The sequence below is a fragment of the Polyodon spathula genome, chromosome 12 (assembly GCF_017654505.1).
Source record: "Polyodon spathula isolate WHYD16114869_AA chromosome 12, ASM1765450v1, whole genome shotgun sequence".
NCBI lineage: Eukaryota > Metazoa > Chordata > Actinopteri > Acipenseriformes > Polyodontidae > Polyodon > Polyodon spathula.
In genome coordinates this window covers 4,552,981-4,569,681 of record NC_054545.1, presented here as the reverse complement: position 1 = coordinate 4,569,681, position 16,701 = coordinate 4,552,981, and the positions used below count along the sequence as shown (strand labels likewise).

The 16,701-nt window shown below is 39.2% G+C and overlaps 2 protein-coding genes across 19 annotated transcripts in view; one reads left to right on the top strand and one right to left on the bottom strand.

Annotated features, from left to right (window-relative positions):
• Positions 1–260: 260 nt before the first annotated feature.
• Positions 261–9,894, top strand: LOC121324386 (zinc finger FYVE domain-containing protein 21-like). Of its 4 annotated transcripts, XM_041266162.1 has the most exons (9): positions 354–428; positions 519–619; positions 2,098–2,148; positions 2,774–2,942; positions 4,347–4,422; positions 5,432–5,523; positions 6,056–6,109; positions 7,242–7,372; positions 7,635–9,894. In XM_041266162.1, exons 3-9 carry the CDS (start codon positions 2,110–2,112, stop codon positions 7,668–7,670), a joined length of 597 nt encoding a protein of 198 aa, XP_041122096.1. In that variant the 5' UTR covers positions 354–428; positions 519–619; positions 2,098–2,109; the 3' UTR covers positions 7,671–9,894. The 4 variants fall into 4 exon arrangements, with proteins under 4 accessions (XP_041122093.1, XP_041122094.1, XP_041122095.1 ...); XM_041266159.1 differs by lacking the exon at positions 519–619 and having other exon boundaries at positions 261–428; XM_041266161.1 differs by having other exon boundaries at positions 338–619.
• A 42-nt stretch (positions 9,895–9,936) lies between these two features.
• LOC121324044 (apoptosis-stimulating of p53 protein 1-like) overlaps positions 9,937–16,701 on the bottom strand; it is a 40,154-nt gene continuing 33,389 nt past the window's right edge. For 12 of the 15 annotated variants that reach the window (XM_041265446.1, XM_041265447.1, XM_041265440.1 and 9 more), the window contains 8 exons: positions 14,643–14,791; positions 13,832–14,357; positions 12,656–13,431; positions 12,305–12,442; positions 11,818–11,951; positions 11,015–11,181; positions 10,476–10,738; positions 9,937–10,194 (listed from right to left, as the gene is read on the bottom strand). In XM_041265446.1, coding sequence (XP_041121380.1) covers positions 10,153–10,194; positions 10,476–10,738; positions 11,015–11,181; positions 11,818–11,951; positions 12,305–12,442; positions 12,656–13,431; positions 13,832–14,357; positions 14,643–14,791 — 2,195 coding nt within the window. In that variant the 3' untranslated portion in view covers positions 9,937–10,152. The remainder of the gene's footprint in view (positions 10,195–10,475; positions 10,739–11,014; positions 11,182–11,817; positions 11,952–12,304; positions 12,443–12,655; positions 13,432–13,831; positions 14,358–14,642; positions 14,792–16,701) is intronic. The other 3 variants (XM_041265444.1, XM_041265451.1, XM_041265456.1) reach the window with 1 other exon arrangement.

The following is a 16,701-nucleotide window of genomic DNA, read 5'->3' as shown; positions in this document are numbered from 1 at the left end:
TAAATCCAAAAGATTTGAACATATAAATCATATTTATTGAATGGATAATGTTCTTTCTAGTTAAAATGAAATACAGTACGCGATCTCAGATGAAGAAGGTGACTTCCCTCTTTAGAGAAAGGCGGTGCATTATGACAAGCAACCAAGGACTGGTTCTAGAACTCCAAACAGAGATTGCAATTGGTTGTTCATCTGCCAATCAATAAAATTGGCATGTTTTTGGGGCGTGAACCTTTTTTTTTTTTTTCCATTGGCCGAGACGCTGTGAGTTTTCGGGAGGGGAGGAGTGAATTTTACTAAAAATGTCCTCCGTGCCTGATAGCAAAAAGCTGGTCCGCAGCCCGAGCGGACTTCGTATGATACCGGAGAACGGAGCCTTCAGCAGCCCCTTCTCCCTGGACGAGCCGCAGTGGGTGCCAGATAAAGAGGTGAGGCCTGCCCCGGAGGGGTTGGGGAGTTTAGTGCATACCCCGACGCGCAGGCAGCTGGACACGGATTCTGTCTTTGTATTTTTGTAGCTGATGGAGATGACCCGTCCCTCAAAAAAGAAACCCCAGCCAACAAGATGAAATATGTTCTCTTTTGATGGATTCTATGCATTTTTTCGTCATGATGAAAGGTTATTTTATTTTACTTTTTGCTAAGGACCTGAACAGTGTAATCGTATGCCTGACACACGCACAGGGTATTAATCTTTGCTGTGAGTACATTAAACAGTACGAAGCAAGTGGTTTCTAGATAAAGCGCCTTTAGGTTCAGCAATGCAAAAACGTTTGTTGTTCACAGAATGAACGAACGCAGAAGTCCAAGCTGACAGTGATACGTTTTTAACACTGCAAGACATGCATGCATGTTTCTGTGTTAATGGGGAAACAAGTCTGATCTTGTTATATGTTGGTTTGTAACATTACCAAAGCAGACTTCGTTACATTTTTAAATTTACAAGCACAACTATTTAAGGGAATTGTGAGTGTCCTAAACCGTGCATGGGTGTGGATAACTTTTAAGCAAATTTAAGACTTCTTGGAATGTCGTCACTCACTCAGAACATTGCGCAATATTTCCATATTATTTTCCTTTATAATGAACCATGTGGTTTTTTCTCCAGTAGTTCACACTTCAAAAAATGTACCTTTTAGTGAGTTGCTGAAACTGAGCAAAAGTTTTTCTGTTTAGTTCTAGTACGTATATGGAAGCACATTTTAAATGCTAAGTCAATGCAGAAAGTGACATATTGTCAATGCGAACAGTGTCTCTGAGCTGATTGGCTTAGAGGGTTTAGTGATTAATTGCTAGTGTAGTACATGTTGCACCCCCTGCTGTGATTGCAACTGCCCGCTACTGTGCAAATGATGGATAATTCCATTGTTTAGCTGTTGACTTTTCGATTGACAGCTCTCTTTGATATTTTAATTTGCAGTACCCGCAAGACCATTTTGTTGCTGTTGTTTTTATAGATAAGGTGCAGTTTCTAAAGGCTGGTTGTAATATTGTATAATACAGACTCTGTTCTAGACAACTGGCCTGACATTTCTCATTATGTACCAGCGGGTGATTGTTACATCAAATTACAGAACAAGTAAATGTTTTCGTTTTGCTAGGACATTCTCATCTGTCAGATCGTGTCAGTCACGCAGTGGTTTTGTTTGACTGACAGTGTTGATCATGTCTTGGGTTGACAAGTATTGTATGTGCATTTGAAAGGCAAGGTTATCACGACTGTTGTCAAAATAAAGCTTTATACAGGATCAGCTCTTTTGGTTGCAGTAAAGGAAAGCCAGGACCGATTGCATGACTGTTCCACGTGACGTGGCAGTGAAATGGTAAACACCCTTGTTTTTCTCCTAAAACGTGCTGTAATGCTGCCATGTGATAGGAAGCTGTGATCTGCTGCCAGATTTCCACAGCTCCAGTGCGCTGTAGTCCAGTCACGTGGGGAAGGGAATCCACATGGCCCGCTGGCTGTTGAGCATGTTTATTTAAATGAGACTACTTAATAAAAAAAATGTTTTGACAGCTGTGACTTTTTTGATGGATTAAGGTTTTTTGAACAATTGAAATTTTTAAAAACTTTTGTATATCATTTACTTTGTCTAGTGCCCAAGATGCATGCAGTGCGACACAAGGTTTGACTTCCTCACAAGGAAGGTAAGATAACATCAGCCACCACCATGTATTAAAAAAAAATCAACCTGTGTCTTGGTACATATTCATCCATTCAGTTTTTTTGTTTCTATGCATTTAAATAAATCAGCATCTTTAAAACGAATGCTACGAAGCTGTCTGTCAACACCGTATTTGCCATGTTGTATGTTAATGCAGCACATGTTAAAAAGATGTATGAGTCTCTCTATCTATCTATCTATCTATCTATCTATCTATCTATATATCTATCTATATATATATATATATATATATAAAATTTTATTTTATAGGGGCATAGAAACTTTGCGTTGAAACAATTGCCTCGTTATTTCATTTCTTATATTGAAAAAAAGTAAATGCAGCATTAATGTTTGACTTTTGCCTATTTTTGAGCTTTGTGTGTTTGCCCCTTATTTATACCTGTTAGCAAATTTATGCCTAGATACAAAAGTCTCGAAGGTTCTCTGCTAAAATATATGTGCATTTAATAAATGCATCATGTAGAATGTTATTAGAGCTGTAATATAGGTGCCTGATATCTGTGGGGTCTGTTTGTGTTTTTTTTTTTTTTTTTTAATAAAATCCATTCTACTAACTGGAGTATAATTGCATTTATTTTCTTTGGCAGCATCACTGTAGGCGCTGTGGGAAGTGTTTCTGTGACAAGTGCTGCAGTAAGAAAGTGCTTCTCCCTCGGATGTGCTTTGTGGACCCGGTCCGGCAGTGTGCAGAATGCAGCCTCGTCTCACAGAAGGAGATGGAGTTCTACGACAAGCAGATCAAAGTGCTCATGAAGGGTAAGAAGGGCTGGACGTAGGCCCTGGCTTCTGGAGGTGTCAGTATTGGGAATTTCTATTTCTCTCCTGCTGCAGTGGCATGCAGATGCCCTTGTGTAAGAGGTCCAGGTTTCTCTCAGCGTATGCTGACTGTGCAATGATTGTACAAGTGTGCCTCTCAGGAGGGTACCTGTTAAGCTATTGCTCTAACATCTCCTGGGGAGGAACTGATCCCACACATATTATCTCATCCTTACTCTGTTCTTTTTCTCTGATTCAGAGACAAAAAACTTCAGTACATTTCCAGATGACATTGACCAATTCTCTTATTTTCATCAGTTTTCAATATTTAATGTTTTTCTTTTTAAATGAGCACTGATTAGACTTCTACCATGACTAGATATTGCTGCACATTGAAGACATTGAGAGACTTACAGCTGAAACATTTTGTCATTGAACTTATCTAGTTTTTTTTAGTCTGTATTATTTGGCACTATTGATTGTTTATTAGTTATGGATGATACACATAAATGAACACTGAGTTTGTGCAAAGTAAAAAATAAATAAAACTGGGCTGGGTTCCTGGCAGTGCAGCATGGCACAATCTACTGTAATCATAAATGTTGTGCTATTTATACTTTTAGATGTTTATTGATGTAATTATTAAATACTTTGTGATCCAATATTTCTGGAAACTAAAGTTTCTTGAAATGTCGCTAGCAAATGCAATACCTGCCACCAATCAGAGTTGCTACAAAAGCAATTTACACAGTAAAAAGCTTTCTAAAGAATATATTTCTAATAATATTTCTATTTGATCCCTAAGGAACATAGCACATGAAGATAAGCTGATTTTTGTTGGTGTATTTCGTTTTTTTGCCAACTAAACAAAGGTTTATTTTTTGTTATAAATGATGCTTAGTGGTAACGTACACATGCCTGTAGTTGAAAAGTAGGGGTTTTCCAGCCTTCAGACTGTCAAATCAATGTACTGGCTCTGTGGACGTTTGGACTTTAGAGGCTGAGTGCTCTGATAAGACCTTTTAAAATGACGAGCCTTCTGGCTACAATTTCAAGTTCATATTTGTTGGACAGAAACAGTTTTTCCAAAAGCTTTCCTGACCTGCTTGGAATCTGGTAGAATCTGTGAGGCAGGGTTTGGCCTAGTGGTTCCCATTAACCATGCTGAGACCCTCAGTTACTGTACACGCTTACTGCATTAGCTAAGACAAGAGACTTCTGGGTCCTCATTCTCGCTTACGGTACTGTAATGGGCAAACTGATCCCAGTGGAAATGCTTGTTTCTTAAATAAATTGGTTTTGTGGATTTTGTCCCTGCTCAATAAAGAAGTCATTGTATTTTGGAGGTTCAGTTGTATCTTCTCTGTTTGCTGACCCGTTACTGTCTTGTTTTCCATTTCAAAGGTGCCAATTTTACGGTGACTTTGGGCACCTCGGAGAAATCAGAATCAATGGTCTGTCGGCTGTCTAACAACCACAGGTAAAATGCATTTTAAAAATGTGATTTTTAGTTTTTCCCTGGGAAGGGTAATGGGTGTTCATATTAGGAAAACACTGGGAAATATCCCACGACTTCCCAATCCCTAAGCGCATCTTGAGAATGATTGGCTGTAGTGTTAGAACACAGCCAAGCCAGCCCACTTGCAGCAAATGCCAGCCCACTTGCAGCCCACTTGCAGCAAATGCCAGTTTTTTTCAATAAATGAATGAGGCAATGCAAAACTTTGACATGTTACATTGCAGGGGTGAGGCACTACTTCCCCTGATTTTGCTTTTTTTTGTGGTGAGTTGCAATGTTTTTTTTTTTTTTTTTTTTGTATAAACCTGTTGATCTCAAACTCTAAACCTTAAATAATTACAGAAAACAGGTAATATGTTAATTTGGGGAGGTGAGTAGCTAATATAATGTTGTTCTTTCCACGTATGTAGTATATTTTCTTTGCAGTAACAAACCAAAAGGTGGTGTTGGCAGCTTATGAAAACTTTGTTTTCCCTCCCACCAGGTTATTTGTACTGTAGCACTATAAAAGGTACTGTATTGTTGTTTTAGTTCCCTCAGGTGGATACATTCTGTATTGCAGCCAGGAAAGCACTTTACAATGCCTTTTAATTTTGAAAGGAATGAATCATTAAATTGACCTTCATGAATTACTGTGCTGGGACACATTTTTGATCAGCGTTTTTTTTGTGCGCTTTGGGTGAGAAAACAGATGTGATGTGTAATTTTTATATTTGCTAAATGAATGAACTTGTCTGAAGTAATGCAATACATATCCAGGATGTAAATGAGACTTCTTGCAAAGCTGATTCGTTAATCTTGGGTCCCCGAGAAAGGAAACGTTCATGTGGGCCAAAAACATTACATTGCGTGAATGAATCTGCAATGCAGGAGTCTTATTTCCATCCCTGAATCCTCGTTTATGTTTAATACAGATATACTGTATTTAATACTGTTTAATACAGAGTAGCATTTTGTAATCGTTCATCAGGTACCTCTTTCTCGATGGAGACAGCCACTTGGAGGTTGAACTCTCCCGTGTCTCGAGTTTTCAGATCCTAACTGAAGGGTTCACCCCCGGAGGTAAAGGACCCTGTTAATAAAACTCTCTATTGTATGAAGGGTGGATTGCTCACCCACTAACTTTTTTCAGACCGATTCCTTTTTCATAATTCATTGAAAGACCCTTCTGACTCTGTTTTTATTTCCGTTTTAAGTTCCTACATTTTCTGGTTTACTGAATCCATAATTACTACTGTCAAATAAATCAAGTTTTATTTTTATTTGGTTGTTTTGATGTATTTTTCAAAAGGATTTAATTTATTTCTATTGGTTTTGGTTCTGAATGTAATTCTCTGTAGTTTTCAAAGTGATTTCACTTTAGTTGTAGGTTTGCCAGTAGTATTTTATATTGTCAATTTTTATTTAAGATAAAAAGTGACAATAAAATAACTTGCAAATTGAATCGGGGTCTACATGAAAACATACACAAGGCTACAAAATATGACAATTCTGCTGTCGGATACAAGCAATGCATCCTGTAATTTCCTGATTCGACTCCCCTTGGACTAATCCTCCTTTCTCACTGTCTTGGGCCTGCCTGTCTTCTCTGCAGAAAAAGATATTCACACTTACACCAGCCTGCTGGAGAGTCAATATATTACTGAAGGTCAGCCCTGCCATTGTGAGCTGTAACCCCTTGCCATGCTGCCTCCTAGTCCTTCCATCTCATTGCTTTAACGAGATTGCCTGGCCTTTACAGTGCGCTGGTTGTGCAGATCGAGAGGGGATGAAATCAAGCATATTGAGCTCTACTGTTGATCTGTCATTCCTGTGCTGCTTGGGGTCTCTGCCACGTGACACATGTGTTGGTCCTTAGGAGTACATAGTAATAGTTTGTTTTAAAGGTCTGTGTTGTGTTACGTATTTTGATTGGATTAATGCAATTGACCCTCAGATAAGAATTCCATGTGGTTACATCCACACTCTTCAATTCCAATTGTTTGCTTTTTTACTTGGTTTCTTTCATTTATAAAAACATAATGGTAAGCAATTCGTAAAGGCAACTCTTGGATAGATTCAGGCACTGGTAGAAAGTAAATCAACTTCAGTAAACTATTTCTTAGTAATTCCTGTGTGATAAATATCAAGAGCAGGCAAAGGCATTTGAATGACACGAATTGATTCTATTTACAGATCCTGTTCAATATTGTGAAACTTTTTATTATTATTATTACAATTTGAATTATAAATAACTTCAGCTACTTTGGGCAATCTCATTAAAACTAACCAATGCATGCTGTCTTTCTATCCCTGTGGTGTGCTGCTTTTACAGTTTTTAGAACTCGGCAGATGTTTGGGTTTTTTTTTGTGTCTTATTTAAATTAACTTAAGTTGGTTGGATAGTGATATGTTATGGCTCTGAACACACAAATAAATCATCAGCATATACAAAAAAAAGTTAAGTAGTATAAAAAGACACAAAGATCTCTGTTGCTAACTCCAAGACTTTTTTTTTTTTCATCTTTTGTAGACACAGCTACAGACATGACTTCTGCTTGGTATCCCATTCCTTTTAGTTGAATTAGGCATGCATTGATTCTTTTATAAAATGTCTTAATAGCGTGAGCTGCTTATTTGTGTGTTCAACCTAATTTTGCAGGCCGGGCTTCAGTTTTGTAGAACTTGAACTACAAGACTGTGAATACTTCTTGTTAAAAGATGTGCGGAAATCAGTTTGTTAGAATGTTTGTGTTCGCTTTTAATCCTGTATTTTGTACTGGTTTCTGAATCCTGTGTAGGGGGTAACTCCCGTGCCAGTGGCATGCTGCTTCAGTATAAAGCAGTAGGATCCCAGGATCTACAGCAACTCAAGCTGAATGCCAGAGAAGATAACAAGACTGCCTCAGCATGGCTAGCAGCAATGCATAAGGTATTTCATTTTATTAAATCACTGAACTGAGAATTATCACTATCTTCCTTTTTAATACAGTTAAGTCTGTGGCTGAGCTGGTATTTGAAACCAGGATCGTATTCCTTTGTTCTAACCAATGGAACCAGTCCACCTCAGCAGAACTATCGAAAAACCCACTTTCATTTTTTCTTTTCTTTTCATTGTGATGTTCTGAAGAGGCAACACTAAGTAAAATGTCAAATGTTTATTTTTGCTGCTTTTAATAATTGTCTTCCTGTAGGCTGCAAAGCTTGTGTATGAATCGCGGGACCAATGACAGTTGAGATGCGGATATATTGACATGAAGACAAAGGCCTTCAAGTATTACATTGTTTCTAGTCTGACACGTATTTTGAAAATGCCTCCTATTTGCTTTTCTTCCCCCCTCTTGTTTATTTACATAATTGATTACTATTGCATATTCTGGGGATCTAGTGCAATATATACAGTTTATTAATGCTTTAAATGTAGTCTCAAGTTTTCAATTTTTTTAAAAATATATTTGGTTAAATATTACTATTTTAACACTTCTATAACAGCAGGATACATACCTTTTATGCCTATGCGTTGTTTGTAGCACTTCTGTAAACTTCTTTTCCTACATGATAAAGCACACATTTGATAGTTTTTTGTTATTGATTAATGTAACTCAAAGAAAATATTGCACTGCTAATAACTTTATACAGATTAATTAGAATACAGTTATTTCCCTGAAATGGTAGGGAAAGAGAACACCATGCAATACAGTAAAATCAATATTTGTATACATCCTATGAATATGTAAGGTTCAGTCGTGTACTAAACATTGGACCTAAAGCTTTTGCTGGAAATTCATTCAAATGAGTACGACTTTTTCGCCTGCATTGTTTGTAATCGTTAATCTCATTTGTCTTCCTAGTTTCCCCAACTTCAGTCTAAAATGAGTGTGTTTACCAAGTTCTGAGTTCTAAATTATTTGGACAAGGGAAGGGGGGCATGGTTAAAGAGGTTTGCCAGTTATGTGGCTTGAGTGAATTGTTTAATGGTTCCTAATCGTGATCATTAGAGACTGTAAATAGATCTGCTTCACCTGTACAAATGGAGAGCTGTTTTTATTGTGTGTACATCTTTCTTTAATAAAAATTAAAAAAAAAAAATTAATGTCTACATTTTTAAGTCTTGTGGTGCAGGCACATTTTTAGTTATGCTCTAGGAAACACAAATTAGTTAAACTCCTTTAAGTTATTCATCTCAGTTCTGACTACTGTTATGGTTAAATGTTAACCAGTGTGTGGGTTTACTTTGTCCTGGTAGATTTAAAATACAAACAATGCAATCCCAACATTCATGCCACGGCATTGCTTTATTGTGAACGTTTACATTACATGTTGCTTAAGTAGTGTATCTGTATACTATACAGAAACTGCAGTTCAGTTACATATTCATACAGCAGAGCCACTGTCAAACACCTCTTCACTTCTGATACTCGTCACAATATTTACATTTATACTCCACAGTGGCTAAGCTGTTTACAGCACTGCTCTGAGTGGGTAAAAATTACACAAGACTTTAAAACATGAAAAAGCAAGTCAGAGGCTGTCACATAACACAGAAATCTGTAAAATGCATTTGTATAGCTCATATGGAAAAATATCCATGAAACAGTCTTTTATATAAAAGCATGAGTAATTTGCTGTGTACTGAAGTGCTCTATTCTCTTGCACAAAACTGTTATTGCATCAATCTCCTGACACTGATATTACTAGGGAACACAGGGACTGACCTCTGTAGAAACCATTCTACATTCTCATTCTTCCCTCTGACATCCCTTTCTCTTCAAAGGACCTAGTCCTCCCAATAAATAAACAGCACCCAAACTTCATGTCTGGTAAAGAAAATTATTCCTCTTCATATTCTTTTTAAACATATTTTTTTGTTTTTCTTTTAAATCCAGCTTTAATACAAATTCCAATCACTCATCGATTTTCTACCATCCTCAAGATCACCCAATCAAACATGCATCGATTCATTCTTTCCTGCCTTTGCTGTAGCTTACCCAGAGATAAGAAAGACTCCATGTCTTGCATTAGCAAGTCAATCCTCCAAGGTACTTGGCTTCAGAACATTACATTTTGAGACTAATGAGTCGTGTTTAACGTGCGTACTTGGCTCTACACTGAAACTATTAAATAGCAATACTGTGTTAAGACTACCTTACCCCTCTTTTTTTAAGTCACAAAAGCCCTCAACTTCACCTGCAAAGCCCTGTTTCTTTTACCCCAATCAGGGCAGTCTCTGTGTTCCTTTGAGAGAATCTCGGCAGTATTTAAAAGCAGAATTCTGTCATTTTGGGGTTTCAGTAAAACAGCACTGAAACCAGGCAGACATCTAATGCAGCAGAACAAACAACTCTTCAACATCTGGCATGCCTAATGCTGAAGCACTGCTTCAACTGAACAGATATATATATATATATATATATATATATATATATATATATATATATAGAACTATATATATATTATATATAGCTATATATATATATATATTTTCGATGTTTCGCTTGCCAGAAACTTTAGTGTTCAAAACAAAATCTGTAATGAGAAGTTCTGTGTGATTTATAAAATGATTTGTTTTAAAACACTGCCCATGGTCAGGAGAACAGCACCACTCTTGAAAATGACAGCAGCTATTTTGTTTCCCAGAAGAGAATGTCTCCAGTCTTTACAATTCCAGTTATTTCATTGACAATTACAGCCGTTTCTGACGCTACTTGGATTTTATGCCAGGGAACGTTGTCTCTGCTTTATTCTTGGGTACAGCTGCAAATAAATAAATAAATAAACAAAAAAACACATTAGATGAATGGGTAAAGCCATGCTGTCTAAAAAGTCAACTCTGGCATCAATTAAATAAGCTTAATGACTTGACTCAATTCCAAGTTTTAAAGTCTTAATTTACTTTTTTCGTCTTCTTACCCTCCAGAAGTACACCTCATGCACTAAAGTAGGATCAGACACAGTCAGGCAGCCACAGAAATATAACTCACAATAGCTAACTAACGCAGAGGAGGCAAAAAAAACCCACACCACACAGCACTCACCCCTAACAGATTGCGAGGGACATAGCCTTCCTTGTCATTGAGGCGCCCCCACCACCACTCTGTCTCACTGTCATCTTTGCGCCTCAGAATGGTGATGGCATCTCCTTCCCGGAAAGAGAGCTCGTCATTGTTCTGGGCTTCGTATTGCCACAGCGCATACACTGTGCCTTTGTTCATCACGCCCAGCTTTTCCTGTACTCCTGAGAGGAGCAGAGCAACATCAAAACAACGCTTTACAAGAGACTGCACTTGCAAATCTTGCTCTGCGGATTTACAAAAATGATTATTGCACAATTATGTAATCTCTTGGATTTAGCTGTAGGAAGGGTGGTTTTTAAAGTATGACTTGATTTGATGGGTTACAGATTTAAAAAAAAAAAAAACTTTTTGCATGAATAATATGCATTACCTCGGGCTACTGCTGATATTACTGGCAGTAGAATGCGCTCCCTGAAAGGCCAAAAGGCCTTTGGTGTCCACTTTCCTACCAGAACTAAAAGGGACCAGTTCAAATTTCTTGATAGCTGCATTACACCTACCATAGAGGAACTGAGAGCACTGGATGTAGCCCTCCTCCATCTCCTCACACTTGTCTGCAGCAGTTTCCACATCACTAATAGTCGAAGCAAAAATGGCTGCTCCAGACTCCACCAGGAGTTTGCAGAGATGAACACTGTTACAAGAAGCAGCGCAGTGCAATGGCGTCCTGGGAGAAAATCAAACACTTCAAACTATGAAAGTGTGTACTTATTTCTACTCCTCTTCACCAATTCAAAACTAAACCTCAGTCCTACCTAGTACCTGGTACTCAAACAAAAGCCATCAAACCACTGTATTTAGCTTTTTTGTTAAAAAAAAAAAAAGTATGTTGTTTTTAGTTGCACACCCACTAAAATATGTATTCATATGTTGCATCTAAAATCTCCAAACTCCTCCAGTTTAACAAACAAGTCAACTTGAACTGGAAGCCAACTGTTAGTGGGAATAATTCTTCCCATTCTGTACTAAATGCATGATTTCGTCAAATGAATGGTCTTTTCTTAACCAAAACATATATTAAGTTGTCAAGTGAACTGAAACTAATACCTGTCTGCTTTTTGTTCACAATGCCCAGGGCACGCTGCTCTGTCCAACATATAATTTGTTCCAATTTTAAAAGTATGGGGAATGTATTTCTCTACCTTTGGGAAAACATTTTCTTTAGCAGATATTTAGATTGAAAGTATTTTCATGGATCATATAACAGAACAGTAGTAACAGTTTCAACAGGCTCATATTTTTTCATACACAGTATGTGCATTATTTGACACACAGGCTTTCTGTATTTGAGACAAAAACTCACCATCCATCGCTGTCAGCAGCATTGACATTTACTCCAAAATCTAGCAGGAATTTCACAATGTGATGATGACCCGCACACACTGCATTGTGTAGTGGAGTTATACCTTCATCATTAGGGGTGCTGGGGTTTTCAACCTGGGAAGAGCACAGCAACTACGAGTTAAAAGAAGTAGTATTCAGACAAGACCAAGCCTATTGGATAAAAGCACACAATCTGGCCCCAGTGTTAACTCTAAACACTGCAAACCTGTGAAGAGATCCAGGAGAAATATCTCCACTCAACACAGCCGACCAGCTAGTCCACTCCAGTCCTACACCATTTGTGTGACTCATTTCCATATAAGACACTGAAAATATTGTAATTGGTTACAGTAATGTTGACTTTTTGCAATGAAACTTAGTGCCGAAAGAGTTAGATCAGCGATAGCAAGTAATCTTATAATGCTCAATTTTCTTTAATAGTTCCAGTGGTGATTGCAGGACTTTACCTCATAAATAATTCTTTGCACCAAGTCGAATTCCCCTTCCAAGGAAGCATCAAGGAGGAGGGCCAGGGGATTGAATTTCACCCTCAGTCCATGGCCAGTGCGCTCAGAATTGGGCTTCTTTAAATTGGTACGCTTTACCTGCAGAGAAGAAAGTTCCAATTGGGGGGTAGAGTTTAAAAGCAGTTTCATCGAAAGCAAAACAAACTTAAAATCAGAAGGCTGTTTCAAGCTCTATAATAGTAATCTGTTTTACTAGCACTGAACTTAAGTAAGATGGGGGGGGGTGGGCGGTGCTCACTATAAAACCTCTTTATTACATTTCCAGGTAGTGTCAATGCATTGTTCACTCACAGGGGGCTGTGGCAGGGGTCCTGGGGGCAGGGGAAGGACATCAGCCTCCTCTGGAGAGCTGACCTCGGGGATAGGGCTGGGCAGCTGCTCGGGGACTGTGGCAGGATTGTTGTTACTGTCCTCGGTGGTGTCAGCGGGCTGGTTGGCATCGTCGGTGGTCAGCTCTTCCATGGGAGGTGATGGAAGCTCGTTGTCGTTGGCGTCTGAGGAGGGGAGCTGTGGCTCCAGGGAGGGGGAAGGGAGCTGGCTGGGGGGCGGCGGGGGGATGGTGGTCGGTTCCGGCAGGTTCCCGTTGTCCACGTCAGCCAGCACCCCTCCCATATAGTCGGACGGGTTGGTGGGCTGGTAGAAGGGGGTGCCGGTGCTCTCCATGCCCCCTGCCAGCGTGTTGAAGCGCTGGTAGAGCAGCTTCTGGATGTTGGGCCCGCTGGGTCCCTCGGGCTCCGTGATGGAGCTGCGCTTCTTCAGGGGCCGCGGGGCATTGGCCAGCTTCTTACGCAGGAACTCCAGGTCGGCATCACTCTGGTAGCGCAGGGGGGAGTGCACGATGGGGGTGAGCTTAGTGGGGCTGAGTGGCCGGTGGATGTTGTCCACACTGGGGTTCCCCTCTCCGGGGGGATGAGGGGGCAGGTTCTCCAGCTCAATCTCCTGGTCAGTACCGTCCTCCTGAGACAGAGGCTGAGATGAGGGGTAGGGCAGCCCTTGAAGGAAAGGCAATGGCGATGAGGGTGCTGAACTGGGTGCCGAACTGGGTGCCAACACTGGTTTTCCATAAACTGCAAAAGAATGAACAAGATGGACAAAGTGAGTGAGAGACATGACCATGGTTTGTTCAGCAAAAAAATAAATGTAATTAAAAACATTTATTCTGAATAATATAAAAGATTGACTGTTGCATAAAATGAACTGTTACATAAATGAAGCATGTGCTTCCATCCTGTGCTACCTTACCTTGCCAGCCCTACATAACTTGATTGCACTGGCAAAGTGCTTTGATGGATTCCTTACAAATCGCAAAATTCTGCACTGAATACGCTTTAAGATTCTTATTATAGTACAATTAACACAGTTTCTACAATCCCAACTGTGGTATGGATACAGATTCTAGGTTATTCCCTTTGAGCTGTTCCAGATAAAAGCAATATATCAAAAGCAAACACACATTTATCTGCATACCTGCTTTGACTGCTGGTACTTTGCTTAAGGTGCTGTAGATGTTCTGCTGATGGCTCTTTGGTGGCGTAGCTTGCTGAAGGTACATGGAGTATATAGAGCTGGAATTGACAGTCTGGGGACCTTTCCTTGGAGACTGAGGCCGGGAGCCCTTGTCTGTAAGGAAAGGTCTGACCGCCACAGCCAGCGGGGGATCAGGTCTGTTTTCCCCGGGTGGGAACACGGGTGAGCTGCCTGGCTGGTAGGAGGGGCTCGGCGGCACAGACATTCTGTGCTGAATCTGCTGAGAAAACCCAGGCAAAGACCCAGACCCAGGCTGGTAGACGGTCGCAGATGGTACCGGAGGGCCGGGTCTCTGCCAATTGGGCGGGTTCGAGCCGGGTCTTGGCAGACTGCTGTCTTTTCTTCTTTCCAGAGAGCTTGTAGAACCGGCCCCCGTTAGGACAGGACTGGGGTAGGTCCCATAATTCTGTTGCAGCTGTTTAGGTACGTTAGGCACATATGGTGGCACCGTTACAGGATCTATCCCCTACAAATGAATGACAATCACAACTGGCATTGATATATAAATATACACAAACAAATGTACTTAAAATTAATATTTGTATTTATTATAAATTATGATGAGGGTACATCTTGAAAATAATGCAGATTCACCTTGTATTCTTGAGTGGTAACACTTTCCAATACAGTACATATCATTTATTTAGTGTAGTGATGTTTTTTCAAGAAATATTTGCAATTATGAAATACTTGACAGTACAAAATGTTACAAAAGCAGGAGTAGAAATGGAAGTGAATAGAAGCTGCCTACCTTCTCGCTGGCTTGTGTGCTGGGTACAGGCTGACTCTGCCCAGCTTTGAGAGCCGTGTCCATACTGGACTCCTTCCAGTCAATGTGTGATCTTTTCATCGTGGAGGGGGACCCCTGCTTGTTAAGGGTGGGCCAGTTTGCATCATTAGCTAAACGAAAGAGACAAACATTTATTTGTTTCATAAAATCATTGTTATTTCAAGACAATTTCTGACAGGAACACGTCGTAACTTAAAAATCTTGTCAACAGACTGACCCTCATTTCTCCCCAACTCAACAATTTGTTTCCTTTTCATAAACATAACTGTATAAATCGTCAATATAGCAGAATTAACCCGATTGCATGCAGATAGAAGTCTATGTATGGTCTTGTTGCCAAGGAAGGACCTACTTCATGTAGTATGTTCCTTGAAAAAGACTTAACAGATCCTTATGCATTTAATTAAATACAAATGAAAAAGACGATTCATTTGAATTTAATAAGCCATAACATGAATAAACTGTCATTGAGGGAATCATTAGATTATTCTTGCAATTCAGAGCCAAATCAAATAGATTTAACTCATCATTCTACAGAAGTACAAAACCAGCATTACGTTGCTTAATATGTTATGTATCGCTTAGGGTTTTGACTCGAGATTATTTAAAAAGGCAGCAAATATTTTCCACATGATTAAAACTATCAGACTGTGAATCTTTCCTTGTGCTGCACACACAGTACAGAAGTAAGCTTCCACTATTGAGGAACGGGTTTCAATTACTGATTAATAAGAAATAAATGATTGCAAACACACATACTAATGAGGGCAGATTGCATTAATTCAAACAGAATTATCTTCAGTAAGATAAATAAATCAGAATCTGTAAAAACACAGCCAATTTGCCTAAACAAATCTGTTTCTTATTGCAAGCACAATTTACATTTTCATTGTAATATATCATAGTAATACATTCATTTCCTTGCTTGTTTTTTCTAACCCAATTAACAAAGCTCTTGTATTTTAAGACATGTTGCTTACAGTTTACCAATTAGAGGCAAGACTGCAATTATCATTCTGCTTATTAAACTTTCATGTAAAAAGAGGAGGAGGGTGATTTCATATCAAAGGGAGCAGCAGCCATGCATCCGATTACTGTGCTCCTCTTGTATAGGATTGTGATTTTCAATCACGTGCATAAGACAACACCACACAAGAGTCCCATTTGACAAGTCTTATGCCATTAAACTCAACTACATTTCCTTAGTACTATAAATCACAAACACGTAAAGCCAACTTTCTAAAGCCAGGTAGAATAAATTAACTCCATAACCAATGGACAGTAACCCTAAGAAACATTACAGGTCCATTGTCTACCTGTACACATCTATTATTGAATGCTACCTCTGTTTTGCTTCCTGTATCTATCTAGTAGTCGTGTTTTAAAAGGTGGGCAACACTACAAAAGCAAACACAGACTTCCTTGGATTACTCTCAAGGAAGATGCTAACTGTATGTGCCACAAAGCAATTTAAACTACCACAAATGTTATGTCATTTTTTTAATATGACAAAGTTAACGGTCAAAAATAAAGGCAGCACATTATCTTCATGGGTAAAGAGGCGGCCTTGCAGGCATGTTAGGTGAGTTACAGAAACATTCACAGTGTTGTTTAAGAGCTGACAGTAAAGCATCAAAGTGCAGTTAGCAAGTCACTTTCCTTCCCAGCTGATATTGCACGCAGCGAACTAAGCAATAAGACAGGAAGGAATGCTTACACTGGACACGGGAGCTGGGTGTAACTGTGGCACGTTGATCTGGTTTTGACTTTGTGAGAATGTGGAAGCAAGTTAGTGAGTGACAGACGCAGCACATTACCATGATCAAACTCTCCCAGTGGAAATGGGACTACATTTCAGAGCATACTTCGAATAAAAAAATAAGATTGTAAAATGAACCTTATCAGAAATTCAGGAACAAACAAGACAAGGAAGATTTATTGCTGGATTTATTCCAGTTTGCCAGAAAGTGATTAGCAGTAACCTAATCCCTATATCATCAACACTAGTCATTAAAAAAAA

What these genes read in the sequence shown, in the direction of transcription:
- LOC121324386 (XM_041266159.1), top strand. Translation starts at nt 303, where the DNA reads ATGTCCTCCGTGCCTGATAGCAAAAAGCTGGTCCGCAGCCCGAGCGGA. An exon ending in CGGCTGTCTAACAACCACAG is followed by an intron (nt 4,423 to 5,431) that starts GTAAAATGCATT and finishes ATCGTTCATCAG; the next exon opens with GTACCTCTTTCTCGATGGAG. An exon ending in GGCTAGCAGCAATGCATAAG is followed by an intron (nt 7,373 to 7,634) that starts GTATTTCATTTT and finishes GTCTTCCTGTAG; the next exon opens with GCTGCAAAGCTTGTGTATGA.